The 26,306-nt window shown below is 35.5% G+C and overlaps 1 protein-coding gene across 4 annotated transcripts in view; it reads right to left on the reverse strand.

Moving 5' to 3' along the window:
- Positions 1-26,306, reverse strand: part of DPYD (dihydropyrimidine dehydrogenase) — a 567,113-nt gene that overhangs the window by 82,840 nt on the left and 457,967 nt on the right. For all 4 annotated transcript variants that reach the window (XM_039339800.1, XM_039339803.1, XM_039339804.1 and 1 more), the window contains one exon: positions 8,376-8,518. In XM_039339800.1, the coding sequence (XP_039195734.1) occupies positions 8,376-8,518 (143 nt within the window). The remainder of the gene's footprint in view (positions 1-8,375; positions 8,519-26,306) is intronic.

Here is a 26,306-nt window from a genome sequence, read left to right on the forward strand (position 1 = left end):
GGGAAGGTTTTGCTTTTTGCTTCGGCTTACTAGAGACAGATGTCAGGACTGAAAGATGGCTGCCCAGAAGTCCAAGCCACCTAGAAATCAACAGGTCTATCTATTTGGAAACTGTCTTAAAACACCGAGACTGAAAACACTAAGAAGAAGGGTATGGAGGGAGCTAAAATGCAAGGAATTCTCTTTTTGGAGTACATTCTGGGTGAACTTTTATTGGCCTGCACTTTTGACAGACAGAGATCTGTAATGAACAATACTAAAAGCAAGAATTTTGAGGCCTGTACTCCAGGGCCATATTTTTGTAAGCAGCAAGTCTATCAAAACTAGCCAGCAAAACAATTTTTTCTGTCTTGGGACCTCAATTTAGTCATGGAGTGATTAACCTCTCATCCTTTTGAGCCTATTCCTTCAAAACTGCTATATTTTCTTTCTGTTAAAATTGCTTTTGGGCTCCATCAGCTTGGCTGTAAGAATTTGTGAACTCAATTTTGTGTCCACGAAAGAAAACGTATTTGTGATCTATAAAAGAAGAAAAGTTCTCTGACCCCTAAAGTCCTATAGGAATAAAGCAACATCTTCCCCTTTTCATACAGACAAGACACGGTTCCTTCTGCTTATCTTTTTGCCCAGATAATTTTCAAGTTTTGTAAGAGCAAAATGGATGGTGTTTGAACATTACAAAAATCTCAGTTTCTGAAACAATTTCTTCATACTTTGAAGAAATAGCTTCTTGGCAAGATAGTCCAGGTACTATTGTTGACCAGGAGGAAGTTTAGAAAATGCATGTTTGTTTGTTTTTTTAAAAAAAGTTCAGTATAATACTGACTATAGAGCTACAGAGCTAAGGATAAATCTATAAAATGTAGATGCTTCCTCCTATGTAAGAGTTTTTTTCCCCTTCATCTTCCTCAACTGCAAAGCCAATGCTGAGAAATAAATACCATTTAACATTGTCTTAGTAAAGGAACAGGATAAAACTGAGAGTGAAATTAATATAAAGCAAATATGCTTAATTTTCACACTGAATTTTCCTGTTTCCCATTGCACCCTTCCTCCTCTCCTCTTTTCTGTATGACTCAAATCTGTTCTAGAGTTTGGTCCAAATAATCGATAAGATCTGGGATTGTGAAGCTATTAATAATTCCTTCTCCTGGCAAAACAGTGCTCAGCAGAAGAACACTAGTAGATCCAACTTTATAGGTCTAACACTTCACCATCAGTGAAAATTGCTTAATAGCAGCAAGATTTATGATGAACCATTCAACATTTTCATTCAGTGAATAAATCTAGCATAGAAGAAAGAATACATCATTAGAACCTCATTCATTTTGCAATATCCTGGTCAAAAGGATGAATATATTTTCTCTAATAGAACAAGTAAATATTCAAACAATTCAATGGCTAAAACAGACCTAATTTCATTTTCAAATGAGTCTATGTGTCTGAATGTGTCTGTCTCTATCTCTCTATCTATCTCAGGATCTTGCTGTCTCTCTCTCTCTATTTCTCTCACACAAAATATTTCTAGATATATGTGTTTGTGTGTGCATGTGTGCGTGAGAGAGAGAGAGTGAAAGAAAGATCAAAAGTGACTTGTTCTATTTCTTTTCTCGTTACAGCGGCTAGAAATAATGCCTGCAGAATCCTTTTCAACAAAAGGTCATTTATGTCAATGGACAGCACATAGAGGATCAGATCACCTGTGGTAATTGCAAATTAATGCTCTACTGCTAATGCATTAACTACACACTATTGATCTACAATTGAATCATACAGGCTGCTCTGAAGTGATTTTACTTTAATATTTTTTGTGCTTTTATGGCATATTTGATAATGCAATTTCTCTTTCAATTGGAATTTTCTATAATTGTCCCCATTTTTAATTTCCCATAGTAAGATGATTTTTAAAAATGCATGTCTCTGCCTCAAAAGCCCTTTAAGAAAAGCATACACCAAAGAGAAAGATGTGACTGGGTTAAGCACATGCATATAGGAAGAAGAAATATGTGAATCGAGATGAAAGTCTTATTTGTCAAACCAAATATTTAAGAAAAAGAGCTTACTTAAAAGAAAATAAAATATGTTGAGATGGAATGCAACATTTTGTTAAACATAAATATACTGCTCAAAAAATAAAAATAAAGGGAACACAAATGTATAGGATCCTCTACATTTGTGTTCCCTTTATTTTTTTGAGCAGTATATATCTCAATGTTAATTCATTTTTCATCAGAGAAATATCACAAACTTGGAAACCTAAAATATCTAAAATTGTAGCAGTCTGACACTGCTATTCTTGTATTTCTCTCATTGTTACATAATGATAGTTTTAACTTTTCACAGCTTTAAGGCAAAACAAATATCCATCCTATCTAATGAGGCTGTGTAATTTTAAAACTTTAAGGAAGAATCATGATATATTTTGTCTGTGTTTCATCCACTATTTATGCCACCAGAACAAAGTATGTTCAGATTCATTGTTGACTAATTTTAAATTAAGTGTTATTTTGCTTGTTCAAATGTTGATTTCCTGGTTATATCAGACAGAGGAAAAATATCACAATATGTTTCAGGAGGCAAACTCAAAAGTAAGCCACCACTAAATAACAAAGTCAAAAGAAGGTGATTAAACATTGTCAGAGAAAGTCATCTTGTTTCCTATTTTTTTAAAAAAGACTGTAATTAATTATTTAGTATATTTCTAAGGTGAAAAATATATGAGTTCTAGAGCACTTCCCAGAGGTGGTAGATTTGCTAGATCTTCATTTTCTACAGTGACATTCACTCTTGGAGAAGGAGAGATACCTTGGTAAAGTTTTTTCTGAAAGTGATAGTTTTTAAAGGAAGAAAAAAAAAAATCCAATCGTCAAACAAATAGATCAAGGTGCTGCCATGCCTTAGAATTGTTGAATCACACAGTTGGAGGGGAAAAGAGAAGTTCGCTGATGAAACCTCCTATGGAGCGTAGGACATTCTTTGGAAATATCAGAATTAAACTTAGAATCTTCTGAAGGATGCTAGCTTCACCAAATCCTGAATCTAATGTAGGATTACTGAATTGTTTGAGGGAAATATTCTGGTCCTGTCCTTCTTTTGGCCAGGTGACCTTGGCAAGACTGAAAAAAAAAAAAGGAGGACAAAACAGATCCCTTCTAAGTAAATGCTACTTCAGTAGTAAGACATAGGGAGACTGTGCAAAATGTTTTCAACTCTTTCATGCCTGAAACACTCCATTTTGACTTTGAAATGTTTCAAGTTAACACACCTTGCACATCTTTACAGAGCTCTATTTATACTGAAGTGTTTTTCCACCTTGCCTCACAAGTCATTATGGTTGGCTGGCTGCAGTTCTAGAAGCTTATAAGCCATTGGACGAGTTAAGAATGAAGATGGCAAACAGGAAGCAGCAGCTTCCAGCATCAGGCTAGGACCACTCGGAGCTGTGACTGGGAGAGTGGCCCCAACAGATCTCAGGAATGACATCAGAGCTTTCTATCCAGAAGGCTGTAGTGTTAGGTACAGTTAAGATACTATGCAGAAATCTCAAACTCTTAGGCCTCTGGTAGAGGATCTGAGATTGAGGAAGACACATACCACCTATAAGAGTGAGAAGGGAATTTTATTTACACACACACACACACACACAAAGTTTATACTTTAGTGTGTATATATATACAAATTTTATGTGTGTGTGTGTATATACAAACGCACATTTTGATTACTCTGAAGAACAGTAGCTAGATCAGATGTATAGAGCTTCCTTTGAAATTACAATAAAATAACCTAGCTGAGTTCTACAATAAAGTAACCTAGCGAAGATAACTAATTCTGCCTTCGTTACTTTAATTTATCTAATCTATTCATGAACTTTCTATCAAGAAGTCACTTCCTAAATAAAATGTCTGAATTCTCTGTAATGAACATTAGACTAACTGCATATTTCTCTTGTAGCAGCCAGAACAGTTAATCCAAAGAATAAGCTTTTCAGTTCTGATTAATAATATTTCTATGCAAGAGGGATAACGATACAACACAGGAATTCCAATGATTATTCTACTTCCAAATGAGAAACCTATACAGAGGCAATTTAAAGCAGCAACTTTCAAATGTGTTTTCTTGTGCTTTTTTTTTTGGTTATAGAAGAGTAGGACTTTTTTGTTTGTGTGAAGGGAAAGCAGACCGCGTAACTTGATTGCTCTGGAAACAGCTACCGGTACTAGATTTCCTATAATATGTGAATCAGTTTTCACAGCCATATTATTCTATTGGTCTCTGAATTCGTTTCATTTACTGAAAATCTGATGTTCCGTCATAGCCCTGGCTAGAAATCGGCTCTAGAGGAAGAGACGGAATGTGAAGACGCACCTCTGATGCATTCTGGGCATCAGAGAAATCAAGCTAAAAATGCCCCATTGATTCTGCATCTATATAACTTGATTCAGTTCTGAGTCTTAGGCACTCAGACTAAAGGAACATTCTCAACATTCAACCGTGTTGAAAGCAAGTGAGAAAAGGAGCAATAGGCAAGTTTAGGATAAATTGTCATTTCAAAGAAAATTTCTTGCTATGAAATAGATCATATCCTTCTATCAGAGTTGACCAGTGTAAAATGTGTTTGGGTAGTAGGGGCCAATTTTCATCGTATAAAGGCTCTTTCTGTGAATATCTAAATCTTGGCCCTGTTGTGAAAGTGTAACTTTGTGCACCTTGCCTCCGATGAACAAAAGAGCTGAATCTCCTATGGCTTTGTTACTAGCTACATCTGACTTTTGGGAAATTTTGACCCTCCCCTTGCTCCTGCTTGGTAGATAGATACTTGGCTTCAGTATGGACTCTTTCATAAGGTAGGGATGTAACAAAATTTAATTGACCTCTGATCATTTCAACCCCAAAATTGTTAACAATTTTGCTACAATCTTATGGGCCAGAGAATTCCTTACCCTACTTTTGGAAAATGTAATTTTCAGTTAACTCAATCTTGGACTCTTTTAATGTGTGCTTGTGAGATATCCATATTCTGCTTACCTAATCAACTACTTAACCATGAATAAAATAAGATGCTCTCTTTGAGATGAGTCTACCAGGACTCCTTCACCTCAAATTCTTCTCTCATTCCACATATAAAGCATTGCACTGTTTGTTAAAAAGTAATCAGAACACATCTAAAGTTAAGCCTATTTATGCTTTGTTGGCTATTAATGGGATAACTAATTATTTGCTTAACTTTCTCTTCTTGAAAACAATGAGACATAAAGATGCTCAATTTAAATTAGATTGATTTGTGCATCTGTAGATAGTCCTGCACAAATGGCATTGAAGGGAACAGTAGCTGTAAAAGAATATTTTATGGAATTGTAATCAGAACTCTTCAAATACGGTATTTTTAAAAACAGTGCTGTTATTGCACTTTACATAAAATTATCCTACCTTGAAGTTTTTGATAATAATTTTGCAAAAAGAAAATTGTTGATCTTTTCTCATGCATTATAGTGATTTGGTCTTGCCTCACTAATTCCTTTTCTTGTGATTCTCCAAAGATAGTAAGAAAGCCAATCTATTATGAAGGTTTTTTTTGGCTCTCGATTCTTTTACATTTTTAAAATGTATTATTATAAGCAAGTTTCAGATAAATTAATAACAAACCCGTTCACCCATCTAATCATTCTGCCAAGTTACACATTAACAAACTAATCAAGATATCAATTTTTGAAGTCAAATCAAAATCCTTAAGCAAGTTGGAAGGAATACTATAATACATTTCAGCTAATCTAACATTTTAATGGAAATCTTCAGGGGCAGTGTGACAAATTGTAAGAGTCATACACTCCTTTGGTTGAGGTTCAGTTCTAATTAGTAGTCATAAATGAAATCAATGGAATATTCCCCTGCTGATCATACTTTTCTTTCTTTCTTTCTTTCTTTCTTTCTTTCTTTCTTTCTTTCTTTCTTTCTTTCTTTCTTTCTCATACTGCTCTCAGTGCTGCTCTAGATCAAGAGTACAAAATGGGGGTGGGGGGTTGGGGGTAGGGAGTTTTGTTTATAATATTCTCAGAATTAAAGTTTCTGACAATATAAGCAATTTTTATTTAAATGTGAGAATCTGCTCCATAATGTAATTTTATCTGTGGCTAGAAAAGTATATATTTAAAACATTAATTTAATATTTGAATCTCTCTCTCTCTCTCTAAAACAGCCTTGCTTTTCATAATTTATGAGATTTTAGGAATTAAAAGATTAAAGGATTTTTCAGAACAAGACCCCATACTTCCATAGCCCTAACCCAGCGGTTCTCAACCTATGGGTCACGACCCCATTTGGGGTCGAATGACCATTTTACGGGGGTCGCCCAACAACGCGATCCGCTATTTTCCCCCCTCAGGGGGCGCCGCCGCGCATGTGCGTTGCGCATGGGGGCGCCGCCACGCATGCACGCTGCACCGCGCATGTGCAGCGCGTCCGTGTGATGGGGTCGCCGTCACACAAAGGTTGAGAACCGCTGCCCTAAACAGTGTCTGAGTTATCAAAACTGATATTTTTTACAGAGGAATCCTCACATGTTTGTCAAATGTTACACAGTGTTGTAGTTGTGAGAGATTTCATGCGATTTCCAGAATCTTGCTAAATTTGTGGGACTTTGTTTTGTTGCCAGAAAAAAAATTTCAACCCCTTAAGGCAACTGACACCATTTTAAATATGGCCTTAAACAAACATATTAACACTGTATTTTTCTGAGCTTTTTTTAAAAAAGAATTTTTAATATTGACAATTCCACTTCTTCCTATTGGAGTCTGGTATTTTTTTTCCCAATTCCTATATGTCTTGAGTTTCTGTATTTTTATTGATATAGGTATAGGTTCTCCTGCTTGAGCAGGGTGCTAGACTATTCTATTCTATTCTATTCTATTCTATTCTATTCTATTCTATTCTATTCTATTCTATTCTATTCTGTAATAATTCTATTCTATTCTATTCTATTCTGTAGTAATTTTAATTTCCTGGTGAAAGTTGTAAGCAGCAGGTCTTGAATTTCCCTTTCTGACTGTTTTCTCCTTCCATCTGTTTTTTTTAAATCAATCCCATCATTACCTCTTAGATACCATAAGTGTTTGCTACAAGTGAAAATGCCAAAAATTGAGAAAATTTTATTTTAAAAAACATAAACCTTTGTATTGGTTGGAGATGTGCTAATTGGAAAAGGTGTTATCAGACTGCTGACTTTTAAAAATACAGCTCTCTTTCTACTATGTTATACAATAGATTAAGAGTTATTTTCCATATATCGTTTTACCGCGGTCTAGTGATCATCCAGATTTTTTTCAGTCCAGATCAAGAAGCTCTATTATTTGTAGAGCTAATGAGCATCTCCATCATTCAACTAATTTATGTTAACCAGAATTCTATGACACCCATTTTCTTGGGACTGGTGAAAAACAATTGATGAACGCTCTTTTTATATATTCTAAATCCATCTAACTGTAACAATGCTAGTTTATATTCTACCAGCTTTCTAAGATGATTGCCATAAAGTAAATTGAAAGATAATTGTCTGAAATCAAAATAAAATATGAAGAATGTTGTTGGATTAGACCCAAGGTTTATCAAGTTCAGCATGCCTATGGCAAGCCTCAGGCAGGATATGAATATAACAGCAAGATTCCTATTATCTAGTCTTGCATCTGGTATTAAGAGCAATACTACTCTAATACTAGAAGTAATACATCTCTATAATGATTATCCATTGATAATCTTATTTTCAATAAATTTCTCTAATCTCCTTTTAAAGCTCTCCAGATTATGGATACACCATTGCTAATTAAATGGGTTACTAACGCAGTACTTTCTTTTAACTATCTTTAATACCTTTTTACCATTTTATTCACTGTATAAACACAGATGCTATTGTGAAATAGGGGGAAGCCATTTACTTTTTCTTCATCATCCATGATTTTAATAACTTCCCTCATATACCGGTTTATTTTCTATTTTTAAAATAGCAAATACATGTTATACATAGGATTCTTGCTCATTTTTTTTTCTATTTTAATTACCTTCATCTGTGTTTTCAGTTCTATAACATCCTCGTCAAAGAGCAATAACCAAAATGTACATAACATTTCCTTTATAGATCCACCCAATATTTATAAACAGTTTTTGTGATACTGGCATTGTGCAATTATTTTAGATTTCATGTTTATAATGATTAATATCTCCAACTTACGTTTTACAATCCTTAACATATTTTATTCATGTCTACAGCTAGGCCAACTATGGCAGAAAGATAGATTATAAATTAAATACACAATGGACAACGATGGCTGAGAAAAGGTGAAGAAATGAAGGAGATTGGGGGGGGGGGAGAGAGTGAGAAATAATACCTGCAAAACAGAAGCACCACTATGAAGAAATTGCAAGGCACTTTCAGCTGAGTCAATGCCTCCGGTTGCTAAGATAGGAAAACCAGGAAGAGCCTTAGCAATTGCAGAAACAGCTCGAAGAGCTATTGGTCTGATGGCATTTCCTGTGTAAATAAAGAGAGTTCATTAGTAAAGGGCAGGAATTCTCAGACAAAACTATTTCTCCTTCTCTGCTTTTGGTCTTCTTTTTTTAACCCCTTGAACCTTATCTATACAATTTGTTTACTGTCTTCTTCAAGACTCTTCCATAGTAGAACCTTTCTTGGTCTTGCTTCCAGTTTTCAAACTGACTCATTTAATACGCCTTCATATTAAATTTAGAAATCATTGTGAAAACATGATTTTATCATAAACAATGAACCCAGGTGAGGTATACTCAATGCTATTAGCAAGAGTGGGATCCTCCAGAAAATGCTAAACTATAATGTCGCTATGGGTTGTAAGTAGGGTAGCTTCCTCTACCCCTACAACAGAACTGTGATATGCCAAACTTACCTCTGAGGACAGTGCAGGTGTAAAGTGCAGATGGATCGGAACAAAAAAACAGAACAAAAAAATAAATAAATTAACTTAATTCATATTATTCCCTATGAATCTAAGGCATTGCTGGCTGTGGAATTCTGGAGTTGAAGTCCACATGCCTTAAAATTGTCAAGGTTGAGAAACACTGATCTAAGGCATCTTCCTTCTATTGCATTTAAAATAGTCAGTCAGAAGCAATCCTTGAAGGACTTTGGGTACCATGTTCAAAACTTGCAGTCCTGGAGTGATGGGGAGGTAGGGAGAGATGCATCTAATATGAGTAAATTACTAAGTGGACATTAGAACACTTAGTAGTCACCCTCAACTTGTAACTCTAACTGCTACTTGGTTTATGCTTAATTGTATGCATACTTGAATTAATAATCTTCTACATGCTATACCCCCAATAAAGATTAGTAAAATACAATAATAATTCCCTAATAAGGATGTACCTTTCAGATCAATGTATCTTTCCGAGCAATCAGCAAGTTTGACCTGGAGGATTCTTACTGTCCCAAAATAGTTTTCTATACTTTGGTGAATATAATCTAATATAAACACAATATTTTTAATCCATAGAGTAAACTCCACAGCAGATATATGCCCACTTAATACTGTTCCAAATGGTGGGAAGCTCCTTTATTAATTGAGTGGGCTGGTAGGCTTCACCCCAAGACTGCATTTCCAAAAAACTTCAGTTCTGCATTTTGGCATGATGAGTAAGCAATATGGCCACACTGAGGTGTCTCAAGTATTTGGAAAATATTTCTCTGCCTTTAAAAAAAAATCTATTTGCTGATAGGATTTCTCCTGAAAAATCTGTTGCGTTGTCATTTTTGAAAGATGTTTCTTCTGTGCTTATTGCCTCCAGGAAAATGTCACCTCCCTCTAACAACCCACCATTTTTATAGTCAACATTGGTCTTTACAAACAGGTTGTCTGACAAGCCTATCCCATCAATGCAACTTGCTACTGAATCAGCATCCAAATACTCAGACAAGCTGTCTCTATTGACATCTGCTCCTGATTCAGCATATGAATTATCCTCTAGGGTTATGCCACCTTCAGCTGCTTCAGCACAGATTCCTCCTCATTATTCACCTCCATTGGCATATCCCCCATTTTCAAGACTGAACTCGCACCCCATATGCATTTGCTCCAGAACCAGGATTCAGACTGTCTTAGAGGGGCCGAAAAACATGAGCCACAAAGAAAGCTGAGATAATTTGCTTTGCACTGATGGGATTGTGCAGATAAATTATACCTCTTAGACTACCAGAAACATTGCTGATGCCCAAAAATATAAAGGGGGGGGGGGAATAGAGAAAGGAGGAAGCCTAATGAGGCACTTAAGTCCAAACAGCAGCTGAAAAAGTATCATCGTCTTAATGAATAGTCACCAATCTCTGACCAAAATTGTCCTGTTTTTTTTAATAACCTTAAAGAGCAAAAGTAAAGATCATAGCAAAACAGAAGATCAAACGAGGGAAAGAGAGAGGGCAAAGCATTCCCAATAGGCCTTAATGGATGGCTTGATATTTTCAGTCAGCTTAACGAAATCAATCTTAATGAGAAAAGGAAGAACACAAAGAGGCTTCCAGAATTCATACTGCTCTTTCACACTGAAAGGAATGTCTTCTTCTTCTTTTTTTTTTTAAGATTTCCACGCAGCTACCAAACACTGACTACGAACCACAGCCCGCTAGTGCAAGATTCTTTTTTCTCCTCTTCTAATGTTGTACAAGAAGCAGTGTTTAAAAATGGAACCAGTAATAAGCAGAGTATCAATAATTCAGTGACTGCCTAATTGGATGTCAGGAGGGCTACAGACTTGCTTAGGCGTCGCTTGTGTGAAAGAGCAATGATATTACAAAGACATACAGGACTGTAGGTTTAGCCCCTATCCTGCAGTCAAAGTCATGCTCCCACTCCCTCAAGGGTTCCTAAAAAGCCTCTGTAGCAGACAGCCTTTTACATCCACAGAGGCGCTCTGCACTATTTCCAAAATGATAATTCAGAAGTGATCCCGAATCACATGAGTGGATGGCAGGAATGGCCTGTCTTGAAACATGGGCTAAATCCAGAACAGAAACACCCCTGCATATGCAAATTATATCTGAAAAAGGTGACTTATGATCAGTCCTTTCACTTACTACTGTTGCAGCGTTTCCATAGTCACATGATCAAAATTGGCAAAGTGACAAGTATTTACAAAGGTTGCAGCATCCCGGGGTCTCGTGAATGCCATCTGCAACTTTTTCAGCCGGCTTCCAATAAGCAAAATCGATGGGAGAAGCCAGATTCATTTAACAACTGCAGGAATCAACGTCTGTAGCAATTTGCTTAACGACTGTGGCACAAATTGTAAAATTGGGTACAATTCGTTTAACAACTGCCTTGCTTAGCAACAGGATTCTGGTCCCCACTGTAGTCATGGTTTGAGGACTATCTGTAATCTGCCTAGTTGGGAAGAAACAGGGGAGGCTGCTATTCTCTGTCTTGTTTGTGGGCTCTTGTGACTATCCCACTGGCTGGAAATGGACTCAGAAACTCTTCTTTTGTTTGAATCTCTTCAGATATTTAGGCACACAAGTCCTATCGGACCCAGCCTCTTCATCAACAGCAGTAAGATCACAATCCTACACACTTCAAGGGACATCTTCATCTCTAGGGAAGATCGTGTCACTAGTCTAGCAGAACACTTCTTATGTTCTTAACCCAGAAAACAGAGCTACTGCATCTTTTATACATTATTTCCCCAAATTTTGTTCTGTCTCATAATTTCCCACGCCCATTGACAGACAAGTGAAAATACTGCACTTCCCCTCTCTCTCATCATAATAAAATCCACAGGTATTAGCAGTTTTGCCATTAATTTTGTGAAACGTGACAGCTCAACAAGAGAGGAAATAATATATCCCGATTTCCAGAGGCTTAACATGCTTCTACCTTATACTAAATTAAGCAGGAATAAAAAAAGCAACAACAATATAAAAGTAGTTCCTTATTACTCATTTACAAAACACGACTGTCCCTGCCCAATAATAATGAATTCCAAAGGTATCAGTTAATTGAAATGAGAATGAACTCTACTATCAATGAATCACTAACAGATCATGGTTTCTGGTACATATATGACGCAGTAAGTGAATAAATTAACTGGTCCCTGAAACAAGTGGTCAGAAATTTCAAACAGGATGTGGTTCACTAGAGCAAAAGCAATATTGCTTAGTGGGTGCAGGATGTGACATAAATTGAAATGAAGTATGATTATGGTGTATTTGCTTAATGTTTGTTATACCATGTCTGGATGACTGCTTTCACTCAAAAGAAAAACTTTTATTCATAGCTCATGTACACATTCTCTCCCTGCATCGTATCCTTTTCACCATTAATTTTGGAATTCAAAGCTCTGTTTGTTTCTCCTAACCTGTCAAAAGAAACGAAACATATACAGGAAAAGCAAAAACAATATATTTCCCGCAATATCTATTGGCATAAAAATGAAATTGGATCATAATTCTCAGTAGCGCACTGCACACAGCATAGCAAAACTTAGCTTTAATTTATTTATGTTATAGTAATTACAGCATGGATCTTCTTTGCAAAATTAAATTTAAGATTCATTCAACATTATATTAAACATGAACTAAGAATAAACTAAGGGGCTAACAGAATATTAAATATACAATTTATTTTTCATGAACTGCGGGTAATTTTGGTTACTGTGCTGTTATTAAAAGAAAAACGAGTAACAGCAGTATAAATGAGCATGGGGTTTATTTGTATAGTGAGAAGTTGTGTGTCTGTGCATGAATATGTGCACAAGCACTGATGGAATAATCATGAGTGCATTAAAGTTGTGTTTTAACCCATGTGCCAGTTTCTCATTGTTTCTGAGTCAATTACTGTCTTTGACATAATTCAAAGTACTTATTATATTATTCTGAGTTTCAGTGTATGCAATGGTTTCTTTTAATTTTTGTGACAAAATATAAGGTATTGATTACATTTGAAACTAGCCCTAAAGTCCTTAGTTTCTACATTGCCTTAGGATGATCTGATAGTTTTGTGAGCTGAACCTTAATGCTCATCACTTGGTGTAATTTCTTGTCAAACCCCACGGCTACAATTCTTTGTCAATTATAGGCTGCTTTACCTGAGGAGGCTGTTTCATCTGAATTTTGCTCAAGGACCTAATTTACTCTTATATTACAAAGCATTTTTTTATGATGGCTCCAATTGCAATCTGCAATATCATTCAAGTGCTTCCACTTCATAGTATTACAGATGTGCCAAATTCAAACAGCAAGATATACAGATGATAATTCATAATGCCTGCCTTTCCTATTCTACCTTTTTTGGGAAGGAATCTCGGTGGTTTGCAGAGGATTGAGTGTGACAGTCCTATTCTTTCAACAAAAACCTCAATATGTGATTAAAAAAAAAAACCAGTGTCAAGCAATGAAACCGAGAAATGCTCTGGTAAAAAAAGATGGATATTTTCATATTGATCATTAGAAAGCAAGCCATTTACCAGTTAGTGGAACTAATTTACAACTATGCATACTTGAGATCATACCCATCTTCCAGCAAGATATGCTGGGCACGGCATGAAGTTTTTTTTTGTTTGCACTAATGTTAATTGCTTACTATAAGTAGTAAGTAATTATTTTTATTAAATACATGAAAATATATCAGCATTCAAAATGGGAATTAATCTGAAAACATTTGCCATTCATTGATTGTAAACTGTTAATGTAAATACTAATTAAGTTGGACCTTTTAAGTATTAGGGCAAACAAGCGAATAAGCCAAACTCAACAGAGACCATTTTCATAAACTTGCAGTATTCAACGTGACATTTGGGAAGTGTTCGTACAGGCCAGTGTAAATATTTTAAACAAGATATTTGCATTCATCATCTTATTTGGGATAATAATTGAATATTGCTTTTGCTCCTTTCCACCTGTAGGTGGCCTTCAAAAGCTGCACTTATCATATAACTCATTAGCAAGGTTTTCAATACTGTCATACCCAGATAATTAGCAATTTATTTAAATAACCAATTTCTGGGGAAATAATTGCTATGGAATGCCCTGAACCTTCTTTTTATAAACTATAATAAAAGTGTTAAGATAATCCCTGACATTTGCAAATGCCATTAGTTCACCTTTCCTTTTGATAGTGCTATGGCTTTATGTTTAAACAATTACCAGATAAAGCATCAGCTTAATGAAACAGTGCAGCAAGCATAACTTTCAAAATGGCCAATGAATGCACCTCTATGCAGAAGAAAACCAGTATACGGAAATTTAGAATAGTAAAAACACAAAACAAAACTGAATCCGAAAACAGATATTAGGTACTAATCATGTTATAAAATGAAATTTATATTACAGTCTAAAACTTAATTTCTTATTTAAGAGTAATATTCAGAATATGGCATTCACTAAGTTTACAAAGTGGGCATTTCTAATATATTTTGGACATTTCCTAAGAGTAGAGTTAGAGCTAGAAGAATTAGCATAGTGCAATATCTGAAGGCAATAAAAGTCTGCCACAATTCATGTGAACACACAAAATGGTGCATAGTTGGACAGTAAAATGCTTTGCATTTTTGAACAACCTTCTGGGTCATGACAGAATTTTTGTACTTCAAAAAGTACCATTGTACTAGGTATGGGGAACACATCATGTTGGATGTCAGATAAATTTGAGATCATCTACATGCAGTACTTATGCTCTATCACAGTGGTTCCCAACCTTTTTAATGCTGCGACCCCCAACCGGTTGTAAGTCGAGGACTACTCAACCGGTTGTAAGTCGAGGACTACTCAACTGGTGCAGCACCATTTGCAGAATGGGACTTTTGGCGGGCTCAGCAGGGCAGAGATAGCCTGGACAATTCCTATTGGCTTTTGAAAGCCAATAGAATTAGACTCTATTCAAGAGAGTCTATTCTATTGCTTTCAAAAGCCAATAGAATAAAAGGGAGTAGCACAGCTAAGGAAAAGGGGAAAAAAATTGGCGGACTGCGTTGTTTGGCAACCCCCGTGAAATGGTTGTTCGACCCCAAATGGGGTCCCGACCCACAGGTTGAGAACCACTGCTCTATCATGAAAACATATAACAGATGTTGGTCACTCTCAAGGGTTTATTAAATATCACAGATAAGTTCCTTATTTCCTATTTTTCTTCTTTCTAGTATCTGCCTGTGATGCACAGGTATTCTGTATTGTTTGGTTACTAAAGGTTGTTTGTCACAAGGAAATGTCCTTAAAAAAATGATTAGGAGCTAGAATTCATGGGTTAGGTTACCAAAGTCACGTTACCTTTTTTTTTTTAAATTTTGTGGCACAAATATTCTTTTCTATTAATTTTTCATCTGGTTAGTTTTAAGTTTAGTAATCTGAATGAACATAGAATCTGAAAGACATAGCCCATTTGTGCACTGCATGTCCTACATTATATGAAGGATACATGAATAAAAATATTTTGCTGTATTCATCAGATGTTAGTACAACATGCCTAGCTGATGTGTGTAAGCTGGACTATCACACTGCTTAACATCCCTTATGGGAGTTGTGGGGGAGCAACACAAAATGAATGTATATTAATTAAGACTGCCAACTGATGATAAAAGATTTTAATTGATTGCCTTTTAACCAATTCATTTACTATCCTGAGATAAATACACATATAACCAGGTACCTTCTGGATATATTAAAAATATGCAATAACAATTTAACACAAAGTGCTACAATTTTTTCTTATAGCCTTTCCTGCCTGTCCACCTACCTTCCTTCCTTCACATATATTATCTGCAACCTCTAATATAAATAGAATTCAGGACTGCAGTTGGAAGAAATGTAAATAAATATAGACATAAAACATGGGAAATTTAGCATTATTAAAAGTTTGTTTTTTAAAAAATATAACAGGTTTTAAATATATTTTCTTGATTATGCTTTCTATGTGGAAACACCAATTTCAATTTCAAGAATTGATATGATTTCTAAGATAGATGCTAACACTCAGCTATTTTTTAAATCTGGTCTTTATTATTTTTATTAAAAACACAAGGTGGCAAACATATCTAATACTCTTTCTTCCTATTTTTCCCCCGTAACAATAACCTGTGATGTGGGTTGGGCTGAAAGAGAGTGACTGGCCCAGAGCCACCCAGCTGGATGCTTTCATGTTATAGGTGGGACTAGAACTCATAGTGTCTGGTTTCTACCTTAACCACTATAAAATAATTTTTTAATTAAATAATTTTTATTTATACAAATACATAAATGTAAACACACACACACACACACACTTTGAATTGTACTGGGAAACATAGTAGAAGACATTTGTCTCCATTTTCAAATATATATAAAAGGTTGACATACCTCTTATAAACCTCGTTGTTATTTCAATACTTGATGAGACAAATAGTAAAATAAATGGATCAATGCATTACAGTGTTAAAAAAATGTTTATTTAAGCACTGTGTGAGTCAGATATATTTCCTTCCATTCCTCCAAAAATCAAACAATATAAACAGCGCTACTCATAGCAGATTTGACCAGACGGAATGAAAAATAGTTTTATGAATGTAAGCTAAATGCACAAATAAATTCTCCCTTACTAAAAGTAAATGCAACTAGGCTAGAAGTTTAAAGAAGTAACAAATGTCAAAGTAAAAAATAGAATAAAAGGAACATAAAACTTGTGAGTTGTTTATTATTAAGTTGTCCTATATGTGACCCTAGTAGGCTAAAATATAAATGACTTGTCTCATTTGGTCTGTTTTTACATTTTTTACATTATACATTTTGCTGCTTTGTATATACCAGCAACTGTGGTGGCGTAAGGGATACAAAACAGTTGCTATAATAGCCATAGGAACAACAGATTAAAATTGGATTAAAAATGGATTAAAATTGGTTCATGAGCTAGTGAGCTTCCTCCAAAATGTGGAGCCTCAGCCTCAGATTCCACAGTCACTTCCTTTTTGTCTTTTTCAAGCAGATAGCTCAGCTGGTTGACCTAGAACAAGGGTCTTCAAACTTGGCCCTTTGACGACTTGTGGACTTCAACTCTTAGAATTCCTCAACCAGACATGCTGGCTGAGGAATTCTGGGAGTTGAAGTCTACAAGTCATAAAAGGGTCAAGTTTGAAGATCCCTGACCTAGAGGAAAGGAAGCCTTGAAATTGCACAGTCTTTTATGATTTAAAACATTTTGTTGATGATTTCATAATAAGGACTTCTTCTTTTGTAGTCTGCACAATAGAAAATTCCATCCTGAGTGGGATCTAATTTCTCATTTCATCCTCTTATAGAATAATGTTTTGAAAGATTCAGTACATCACAGAATGTAACCTGGTACAGATATGTTTTCAACACATCATCCTTTTGGATGATCAGAGCTGTATGCATGTTGAGAGTCAACATAACAATCAATAAAGAGATTTTTTTCAAAATCTAGCTCTTCAACATTTATCCAGGCTTTTTGCCTGCAGAAATCCAGATGATCATTAGATGGTGGCCAAGAGTGACACAAAACTGCATTTTGTTTTCTAGCATGCAATGAATAGGTTAATAGTTCATTAGGATAAGGAGCTGAGAAGTCAATAAATTGAGAGCATCCCAGAGATGAGCACATCTCTCGCATGCAAGAAATTTTTTTTTTCTTGAACCCTGGATTCAAAAACATTCAGTGCTGCATTTAGGCTGCACAAATGTAAGACAGTCATTGTGTTGCAACAAAGAGGCTCAAAATCTTTGGTGCTGCCTAATTGTTTTTAGATCAATAGATTGACATCCTTTGGGGGGGGGGAATTAGAAAGCACTTGGATCTTCCAAGCCCCACTCCAGCATGTAATCGGTATCATGACTTGCACCAGCTTTTCCTCTGGTTGGCAACATTTGAATTTCAGCCAGGGAAAACCACCAGTCACTGCCCTGCATGCAGTGAACCTGTACAGACTGAAGTACAGCATGTCTTCATTCCAAATTCTCATTAAGGGCATGCTGTGGGCAGCATGGTTCATGCCAAGATGATTTCCTCCCAAAGCAAAGCATTTTTGTGGAAGAGCCCACAGTAGTTTCAGGAACTCATAAATCAATTCATTTTTCCAACTGCACATGTTGTCTTCCTAATTACATATATAAGAGTTTGTCTATGCTCACAGAGCAACTAGGCAATAAGCTTCATAGTTTTTATGTTACTTATATGTAAGGGTGTAGGTATATACATATGCTGTATATAGTATGTTTTAAATGTGTTATGTATGTGTACACTTTGAGAGGAAGCAACTAAATTTCTTTTTTAATGTGTGCCATTGTGCCCACAGGAAAAAAAATGAGAGAGAGAGGTTCTCTCTCTCTCTCTCTCTCTCTCTCTCTCTCTCTCTCTTATCAGAGATTCGGATTAACATCTTCCAACCAAAGCACAGCATTCTACATTTTTTTTGTCAATTGTTATTGCTAATAAATTGGTATTTTATTATCAGCTCTATTCAATATCAAATAAGTAATTAACGGATAAATAGCTAAAAAAAAACAGCATTACATCAAATTTAGAGAACAAACATATATGAGTAATCAGAATAATCTTATTTCAGTTTTAATGAGTAACTTTTATTATAAATTATATTAATGCCACAGAATCTGCACTGGCTACAGTATGTAAGTACATTTGACAAAGTACACTTGATATTCTGATTAGCAAACTAAATTACGGCACATTCCATTAAAATATAAAGAATAATAGTAATAATGAGAATGGGGCATATCTTCAATTTGTGAGGTTATTCATTAATTCAGAATCATAAAGTACATAAAGGCAGGGTTATTGTGATGACACTGATACACTTCGTAACTGCTTTTCGATGCAGGGGAGGTACCATTTCCTTGATGAAGAAGAAGTAATAAGTATCTGTTCTGATCCTGCAATATTTTTCAATGGTCATTCCTGTTCCCAGGTGCAAATAATTCATTTCCACATCAATTTATTCATTGTGGGGAGCCAAGTGAAAACTAGATGGAGTGAGGGGTGAGGTGAGGTGAGGTGCAGAAAACCCAGTAGGGTAGGTATAATATTTAGGTTGAAGGAGTATAACCAGCTATTTGTTTTTTGTTTTTCTAGGCAATTGCCCTAGTACAACCTTCAGGAGACATAGATGTTCAAAGTTTGGTATACTTTTAAATGTAAGAAGCACTACTGGGATGCAAAACATTTTGAATTTGAAAAAAAAAAATCATGCTTGAATCACTCTGCTTCTCAGTTCAAAACCCAGAATGTCTTCAGACCTATTTAAAAATGTTCAAAGCTTGAAAGGAACCTATTTCGAGCTCAAAAATCCCAATTTCAAATTCATTCATAGCCATTTTTGAACTTAAAACTCTTCTCGCAAGGTTGCAAGAAACATCTTTCGAGCATGAAATATTTCGAATGTGAAACATTTCGTACACCCTAGAAAAAGCAACTGCTCTCTCGGACACCAAAACACAATTGCCAAGCGATACACGTAGTTCATTCACATAGCCAAATAAAAGATACTCCAATGTTACATACATTCATTTTCAGACAGCTTCTCTGTAGCATAAAATCCTTATATTGCCAAGTGTAAAATTATTTCTCTAGCAGAATAAAGTTATTTTCTATTGATGTTACCTTCGGCAGATAAAAATAACATATCATTATGCAGCTGAGTGGTCATACAATGCAATGAAAGTTCTTTTGGGGTGGGGGGTGGGTGGGCTAAAGTGAATTGGTGGTGTTTTCATCCTCTTAACTCTCTCTCTGCAGTGATTAGTTCCAGAAAGATAAGGTGTCATCATTTCTAAGGAGGAATTCTGGTTTACAAAATTGGTTCTTAGGAACTGGCAACATATAATAAATGTTCTTTATTTGTAAACATCAATCAATTTCAAGAATGGTGCTTTACTTGCAGAATGGTAATAATAAGATTCTTCAGCTAATAACTACGATGAACATTAAAAACACTGGATGACAGATGTGGAGTCTTCTTGTGTAACAAGCACACTTGCTTGTAGTTATGGCTTTATAATGATTTCTAAATATTTCTTTCTTAATGCCTGTATAGTTTGAAGACATTAAAAAAAAAAAAACAACCACAGAAGCCATTGAAGCTTGAATTGGAGCACAGTTTCTTTTGCATTTGAATGTCTTTTAAATTGCGGGGGATTTTTTTTTTTAATGAAACTTTCGTTTAAAAAAAATCAGAAAAGCTACCTAAAATAAATGAGATATAGAATATTTCATTTAAATATAGAAATGTATAAATCTCTCTCTCTCTCTCACGCACGCACGCCCACACACACACACACACTCACTCACACACACACAAATGGCAGATCTTGAGAATCATTAAAGAATTATAGAAGGTGCAAAATGCAGCTGCCAAAACGGTAATGGGTCATACTCAATATAGTCCTGAATTGCTACCACAGTCGAAGCTGTTTCTGGATTTAATTTAAGGGGCTTGTTGACACTTAGTAAACTCTCTATGGCTTGAGACCTGGTTATCTTTGAGATTTTCTACTCTGAAGGAACCTACTTATTTGGTAGGTGCCAACAAAGAAAGCATCTTACAGATCTTATGGGTTCTTGTCCCTTGAGAGTTTCTGTGGGAGAGGGCCCAGAAGCTGCCCACCACCTTGGAATAGCTTGCCTCTGGAAGCAAAAACGTTCTTGTCTTTGTTGTCATTCCAGAAGGTGGTTAAAACTGGCTGTTCTGCAGAGCCTTCAAGAATGGAACCTGAGAGGATATAAATGGGGATTTTGTGTGGTTTATATTTACTGGATTGTTACTTTGAAGCCAGGGACTGAAGTGACTTGTAAAATAAATATGCAAGTACGTGGCAATTAATTTTATGGTTTTGTTGTAGGTTTCTGGAAATAGTGCCAGAAGTCAGACTGACGTAAGTTCAACTAAGTTTCATTGGATTTGGTTTTAGCTCCTTGTAAGCAAATGTAAGGCTTCAGCACTGGTTCTAAATGGAGTTACTGCTGTATCTTGCAGTCAGTCATGCCTTAGTCTCCACCTGTTTGGATTATAGTAATAAGCTCTACATGGGGCTGCCTTGGAGACCATTTGGAAACAGCAACTGGTTCAGAATGCAGTGGCATGGGCAACGTTCACTTGAACATGATTTGTCTGAACAACATCACTGTTGTATGAACTGTACTGGCTCCCAGTTGCTTTGGGATGCAATTCAAAGTGCTGGTTATTACCTTTAAAGCTCTACATGGCACAGGGCCGAATTACTTATGGGACCACTTCACCTAGGCTATGATGAGAGTTGAACTGAGAAGCTACAGTATTTGATTGGCACCTGAGATGGAGACGGGTAGTTTATTTTAGCTACGTTAGCTAAAAACATTTATCATGAGATGTAATCAGTTTTTGAAAGTAATATTACAATCCATGGAATAGTATTAATAATAAATTGCAGAATCCCTTATTAAAAAAATATAAGAATCAAAACCACATAGGATATATTTGCCTCCTTATGTCTTCTGCATAGATATATGAAAAGTGTACATATGAAATGCCCTTTCTCAACCCCTTTGAATGTTCAATATTTTGTCTTAATTCATATTCTGTTCCATTCAATGACCCATTATTTACAAAGAGAGCTTTCATCTACCTGCAAACTTGATTGACAAATTTATTTATTTCCTTTTTTTTACATACACTGTATTTTATCATAGATGGAAAAAGAAGGGAATGACCAGTAGCAAAGTGGATGGATACAGTTATGGCACCAATGTACTGTTGGAAGGCCCAAAGAATAATACTGGGAACAGATGCTCTTAGAGAGAACTTATTTACTGGTCATCAAAATTTGATACTGATCTGATGGCATAGAATCAATCAATACTTTATCAACAAATGCCTTTTGTCAGGAAATTGACCACAGGTAAACATAAATAAATATAAACATATATGTATTCTTAATATCTGATATCAAATAAAGAATTAAGAGTATTTAACTATCTACTTTTTAGTATTAACAACTTTCTTAAGATATAAATAGCTTCCTTCAATTTTCTGATGTGGTTAATCTACAGGCTTTGGCATATAAAATACAATAATCTGCAAGCTACAGTACAGAAAAATCCCAAATTCAACTGGACAGTATTAACTATAATACCAAGACAAATGGAATAGAATAATAGTTTTCAGACTCAGGTTACTGTGTCAGTATAGAAGCTGAGCTGTGTTAATTCTACAAGCTTGATCCTGCTTGCTGGAGCATGCTTGTCAATATTTAGCACCCAGGGAGCAAGTCATGAGACTTTACAAAAACTCGCTTATAGACACAGCTCTGGAGTGGCTGGTGTGATCCTTTTCCTAACACTGAGATTAAATTGCCGAAGTTGTTTGATCTTGTAAAAATAGTGATATAGTTGTGTGGAAGTATGTGTTTTCCTTGCCTATACCATTTATAATCAAAAGGGGAGAAATGATATTAAAGGGTTGAAAATGCTGCTCTTATTAAATAGCAGATACTTTGCACAAACTCTTTGTAATGCTTTTTTCTCTGTCAAGTACTGAAATTCTTTTATCTCTCTTTCTTCTTCTTTTTCCTCTGCTGAAAGATTAGAAACTGTGCTAAGTTAAATCAGATGCTTTAGTGCTTACATAAAGCAATAACAACGTGGACCACTCACATTTTCAAATGTTTCCTAAAAATAAGCACCCGTCCTCTCCCATGTTGCAACAACACAAGTCTATCTCAACTCTTGGCATTTGTCTTATTCAGCTTCTAAGTTTCAGTGGTTGTTTAAAGTAGATCTGTAATATCTGACCTATACATGACTATTCTGCAAGCATGAGGAACAGGATTATACCTAGGTATGCTTTTGAGATTACTAGAATCTCAAGCAAGGCCCAGAAACCTATCCATGACACAGGAAAAAGGCAGGCATCAGTGGGCATTCCAATTGGGCATCATTTCCTGCCAAGATGGGAGAATGACATCTCTTTCATTAACTCAAGCCTTGTAATCTTACAGAGTTATACTTAATATAACTGAACAGTGGTTAGAATGCAGAATGCAATATTGCAGGCGAACTCTGGTGACTGCCAGGAGTTCGATCCTGACCAACTTAAGGCTGACTCAGTCTTCCATACTTCTGAGGTTGGTAAAATGAGGACCCAGATTACTGAAGGCAACATGTTGACTGTAAACTGCTGAGAGAGGGTTGTAAAGCACTGTGAAGCGATATACAAATCTAAGTGCTATTGTTACTGCTAATATAATTTTCATAACCTTATTGTTTTTGCAGGCTCCAATTCTGTTGTGAAGAAGCATTTCAGGTTAATAATAAAACAATCATAACAATCTGTCAGTTATATTGCATTAGTTTATATTCTATCTTTATGAAATTAAGTAAACAATCCTTTAGAAATGATCTAGATTAACTTCCGGTGGTTAGCGTCGATGATGGCAGCTACATTGTAGCCGTCCTCCTGGGTCAGCGTGAGAACCGCAGAATACAGCAGTCACCAGCTGTTCCGCGGCTCAAAATCCCCCTCCCGGGCGAAGGGAGGGGGGAGAGAACCACCCGAATAGAGGTAGAGCATCTCAAACCCCCCAGGGATTTTTGGGGGGGGGATAGAAAGAGAGCTCCCTCGGAGTTCGGGTTGCCTCCGCCTCCCAGCTGTCTTTGTTTCCTCTGGGAACAAAGCGAAACGCCGTTACCATCTCCGCGTTTAAAGGGATAGGGTGAGTGATTTTTTTTATATAAAGCGGACAGAGCTGGATAAAGGATTTGACTTATTGAGTTTTATTTGCTTTTTAGTTTAGGTTGATCTTTTTCTTTTTGTTTTTTTTGTTTGTGTGGAGAGTGAAAGTAAAATGGCGATTTGAAAGTTTTTTTCGGGAGAAAAAGAAAGTGAGTCAAACGGAATGTTATGGACTATATAGTTTTTTTTAAAACTTTTTCCTCTTTTTCTGAAAGTGGTTTTGTGTTTTTGAAATATCTTTTAAACTCTCCTTTGTTTTTTTTAATTCTTTGAGTATTTTTTTTATAAAGTGGAAATAAGAAATTTTTTTTTTTTTTAAAAAAAAAATGGCTTCAAAAAGGCAAGCAGCTTCTACAGTTCCTAAGGTGGCTTCTTCTCCTGCGATCTTACCGGTACAAAATATTCAAAGAATTTTCAGAAGGAGGGTAAAATTTACCCCACAATTGTTTTTATTAGGTATTGTTACCGACTGTGATATTAAAGAGACTACATTGATGTTAAATTTAATTACAGCCGCAAGGCTGCTAGTAGGGCAATGTTGGAAGAAGGAATCTCTGCCTACTTTGCAAGAGTGGTTTTTTAAAGTTTCTTATTTGGCGGAAATGGCAAAGATTTCGGCTTTCTTGAAGGATCAATCGCAGGAGAAGTATTTTGTGGTATGGGAAAAATGGATAGATTTTATACAATACAAGTTGGATGTTAAAAAATATTATTTAGCTTTTCAATAACTTATATTTAAAATTTAAAATATTTTTTAGATTTTATTCTTTTTTATTTTTTATTTTTATTATACTTTCTTTTATTTTTTTCTTTTTTTCTCTTTCTTTATTCTTTTTCTTTCAAGTATTATTCTTTTGGTAGTTATGTTTTTATATACATATTATTGTTAATTATCTTATAACTTGTTTAATTAATGTATTTAGTATTTAGATTAATTTATGGTTTATATTTTCTTTTACATTATTTGAAGAAATTTTAATTAAGCTTATGTTCAGCTCTGGGAAGGTCGGGGGAGGGAATGGGAGGGTTGGGGAGGTTTGGGGATGAGTTGTTTTGTTTTTTTTGTAAAATTTTAAAACTTAATAAATATTTACAATAAAAAAAAAGAAATGATCTAGATTAGAAAGTTTGAAAGTGGTATTTTATTCCGTCTGTTTTTGGATATATTCTAAAGTCTGCCACTATATTCATTGTCTCTGCAGGAGAACATCCTTAGATTCACATAAGCAGCCCTATTAAATCACCACTGGCAAGAAAGGATATAAAATACAACATCTGCTGCTTTCAAACATCAAGTATTTGGAGTTATCATGAGACTAAATCAACTTATTTTCCTGGACCCTTCCCAAATTGGTTTGAAATGAGAAAATAGCCTAGATTTTCAGATTACATCTCTCAAAACATCCAACCTGCAAGAATATTCTATCCAAATATGGAAAAATGTTTTTCCTTGGAAGTTTACAAAGGTATCCCATGTTACCTAAAGAAATCCTGCCTCAGACTTTTGAAATGACAGGTCAAGTAGTTCATTAATGCATATGTATGTACAGTGTGCACAAAATGGATAATATGCTTTGTTCAGTCCATGGAATAAGCACAATGTGGAACTGGGTGTTTGACTAAATCATAGCATGCATGAACTGAAACCTGGGTCCTCTTTGTTTGTTCCAGATTTCAACCAAGGCCAAATTTTAAATGAATCTTGTATGGCAAGAAGAACAAGATGACTTCAATTGTCCTCTCTTTCCCAGCTTTGATTTATATGCCAGCCCACAAACCTATGTGATTTATATGCCAGTCCACAAACCTATTAGTTGCATTTTCCTTTCTTCCTGTTTACTGTTGCTGCCATTTTTAAATTCAAGTGTGGCAGAACTAAACAGCCCACATTCTCCCATATCTTCTCCTAATCGTCCAATGTCTTTATTATTCTTCCCTGATTTCCCAACTGTTCCAATTTTATTTGATTCCCTAGCATATTGTAAATGAACCAGCCTATGTCTCCCCCCACCAATGTCTCAGTTACTTCATTCCTCTTGCTTTCTTTTGCTATATGCTGCCAGTTCTCCAACTATCTCCTATTATGGGACATCTTTGCCTAGATGAAAAACAAATAGTTTGGGTCTGGATAGAAAACATGTGCTTTGTTTTGGACATGGATTGCCCAAACTTGGTTGTTTTATGCAAGAAATGATCTATGTACAAAATGTCTCACACTACCTAATACTATAGTATAGCAAGTGTTTTGATCCACACGGTATTATCGTGAGAACTAGTTGCTTATACCCATTTTTATGTGGTATGTGTACATAGAACACATGCAATATATTAGAATGAAAAAGAAACAGGCACTGATAATTCAGAAAAATATGATGTTAATTATTTTTATAGTGCTGCCTGCTTAGCTATTATGTCCAAAAGTTGATCTCCTACCTCTGTCTATTCAAACAATGGCAGCCACAAATCAATCCTATTCCTCATTCTAAAGATGAAAACAATTTCTAGTGATCTGACTGTTCAGTCCTCTCATTCATTTCCTGACTTGTCAACTGAGCATTTATGCTCATTGACTGACCCTTTTACAGTTGTATAAA

Source organism: Crotalus tigris, unplaced genomic scaffold (assembly GCF_016545835.1).
Source record: "Crotalus tigris isolate CLP2741 ecotype Arizona unplaced genomic scaffold, ASM1654583v1 scf7180000017739.2905288, whole genome shotgun sequence".
In the NCBI taxonomy this organism is placed as follows: domain Eukaryota; kingdom Metazoa; phylum Chordata; class Lepidosauria; order Squamata; family Viperidae; genus Crotalus; species Crotalus tigris.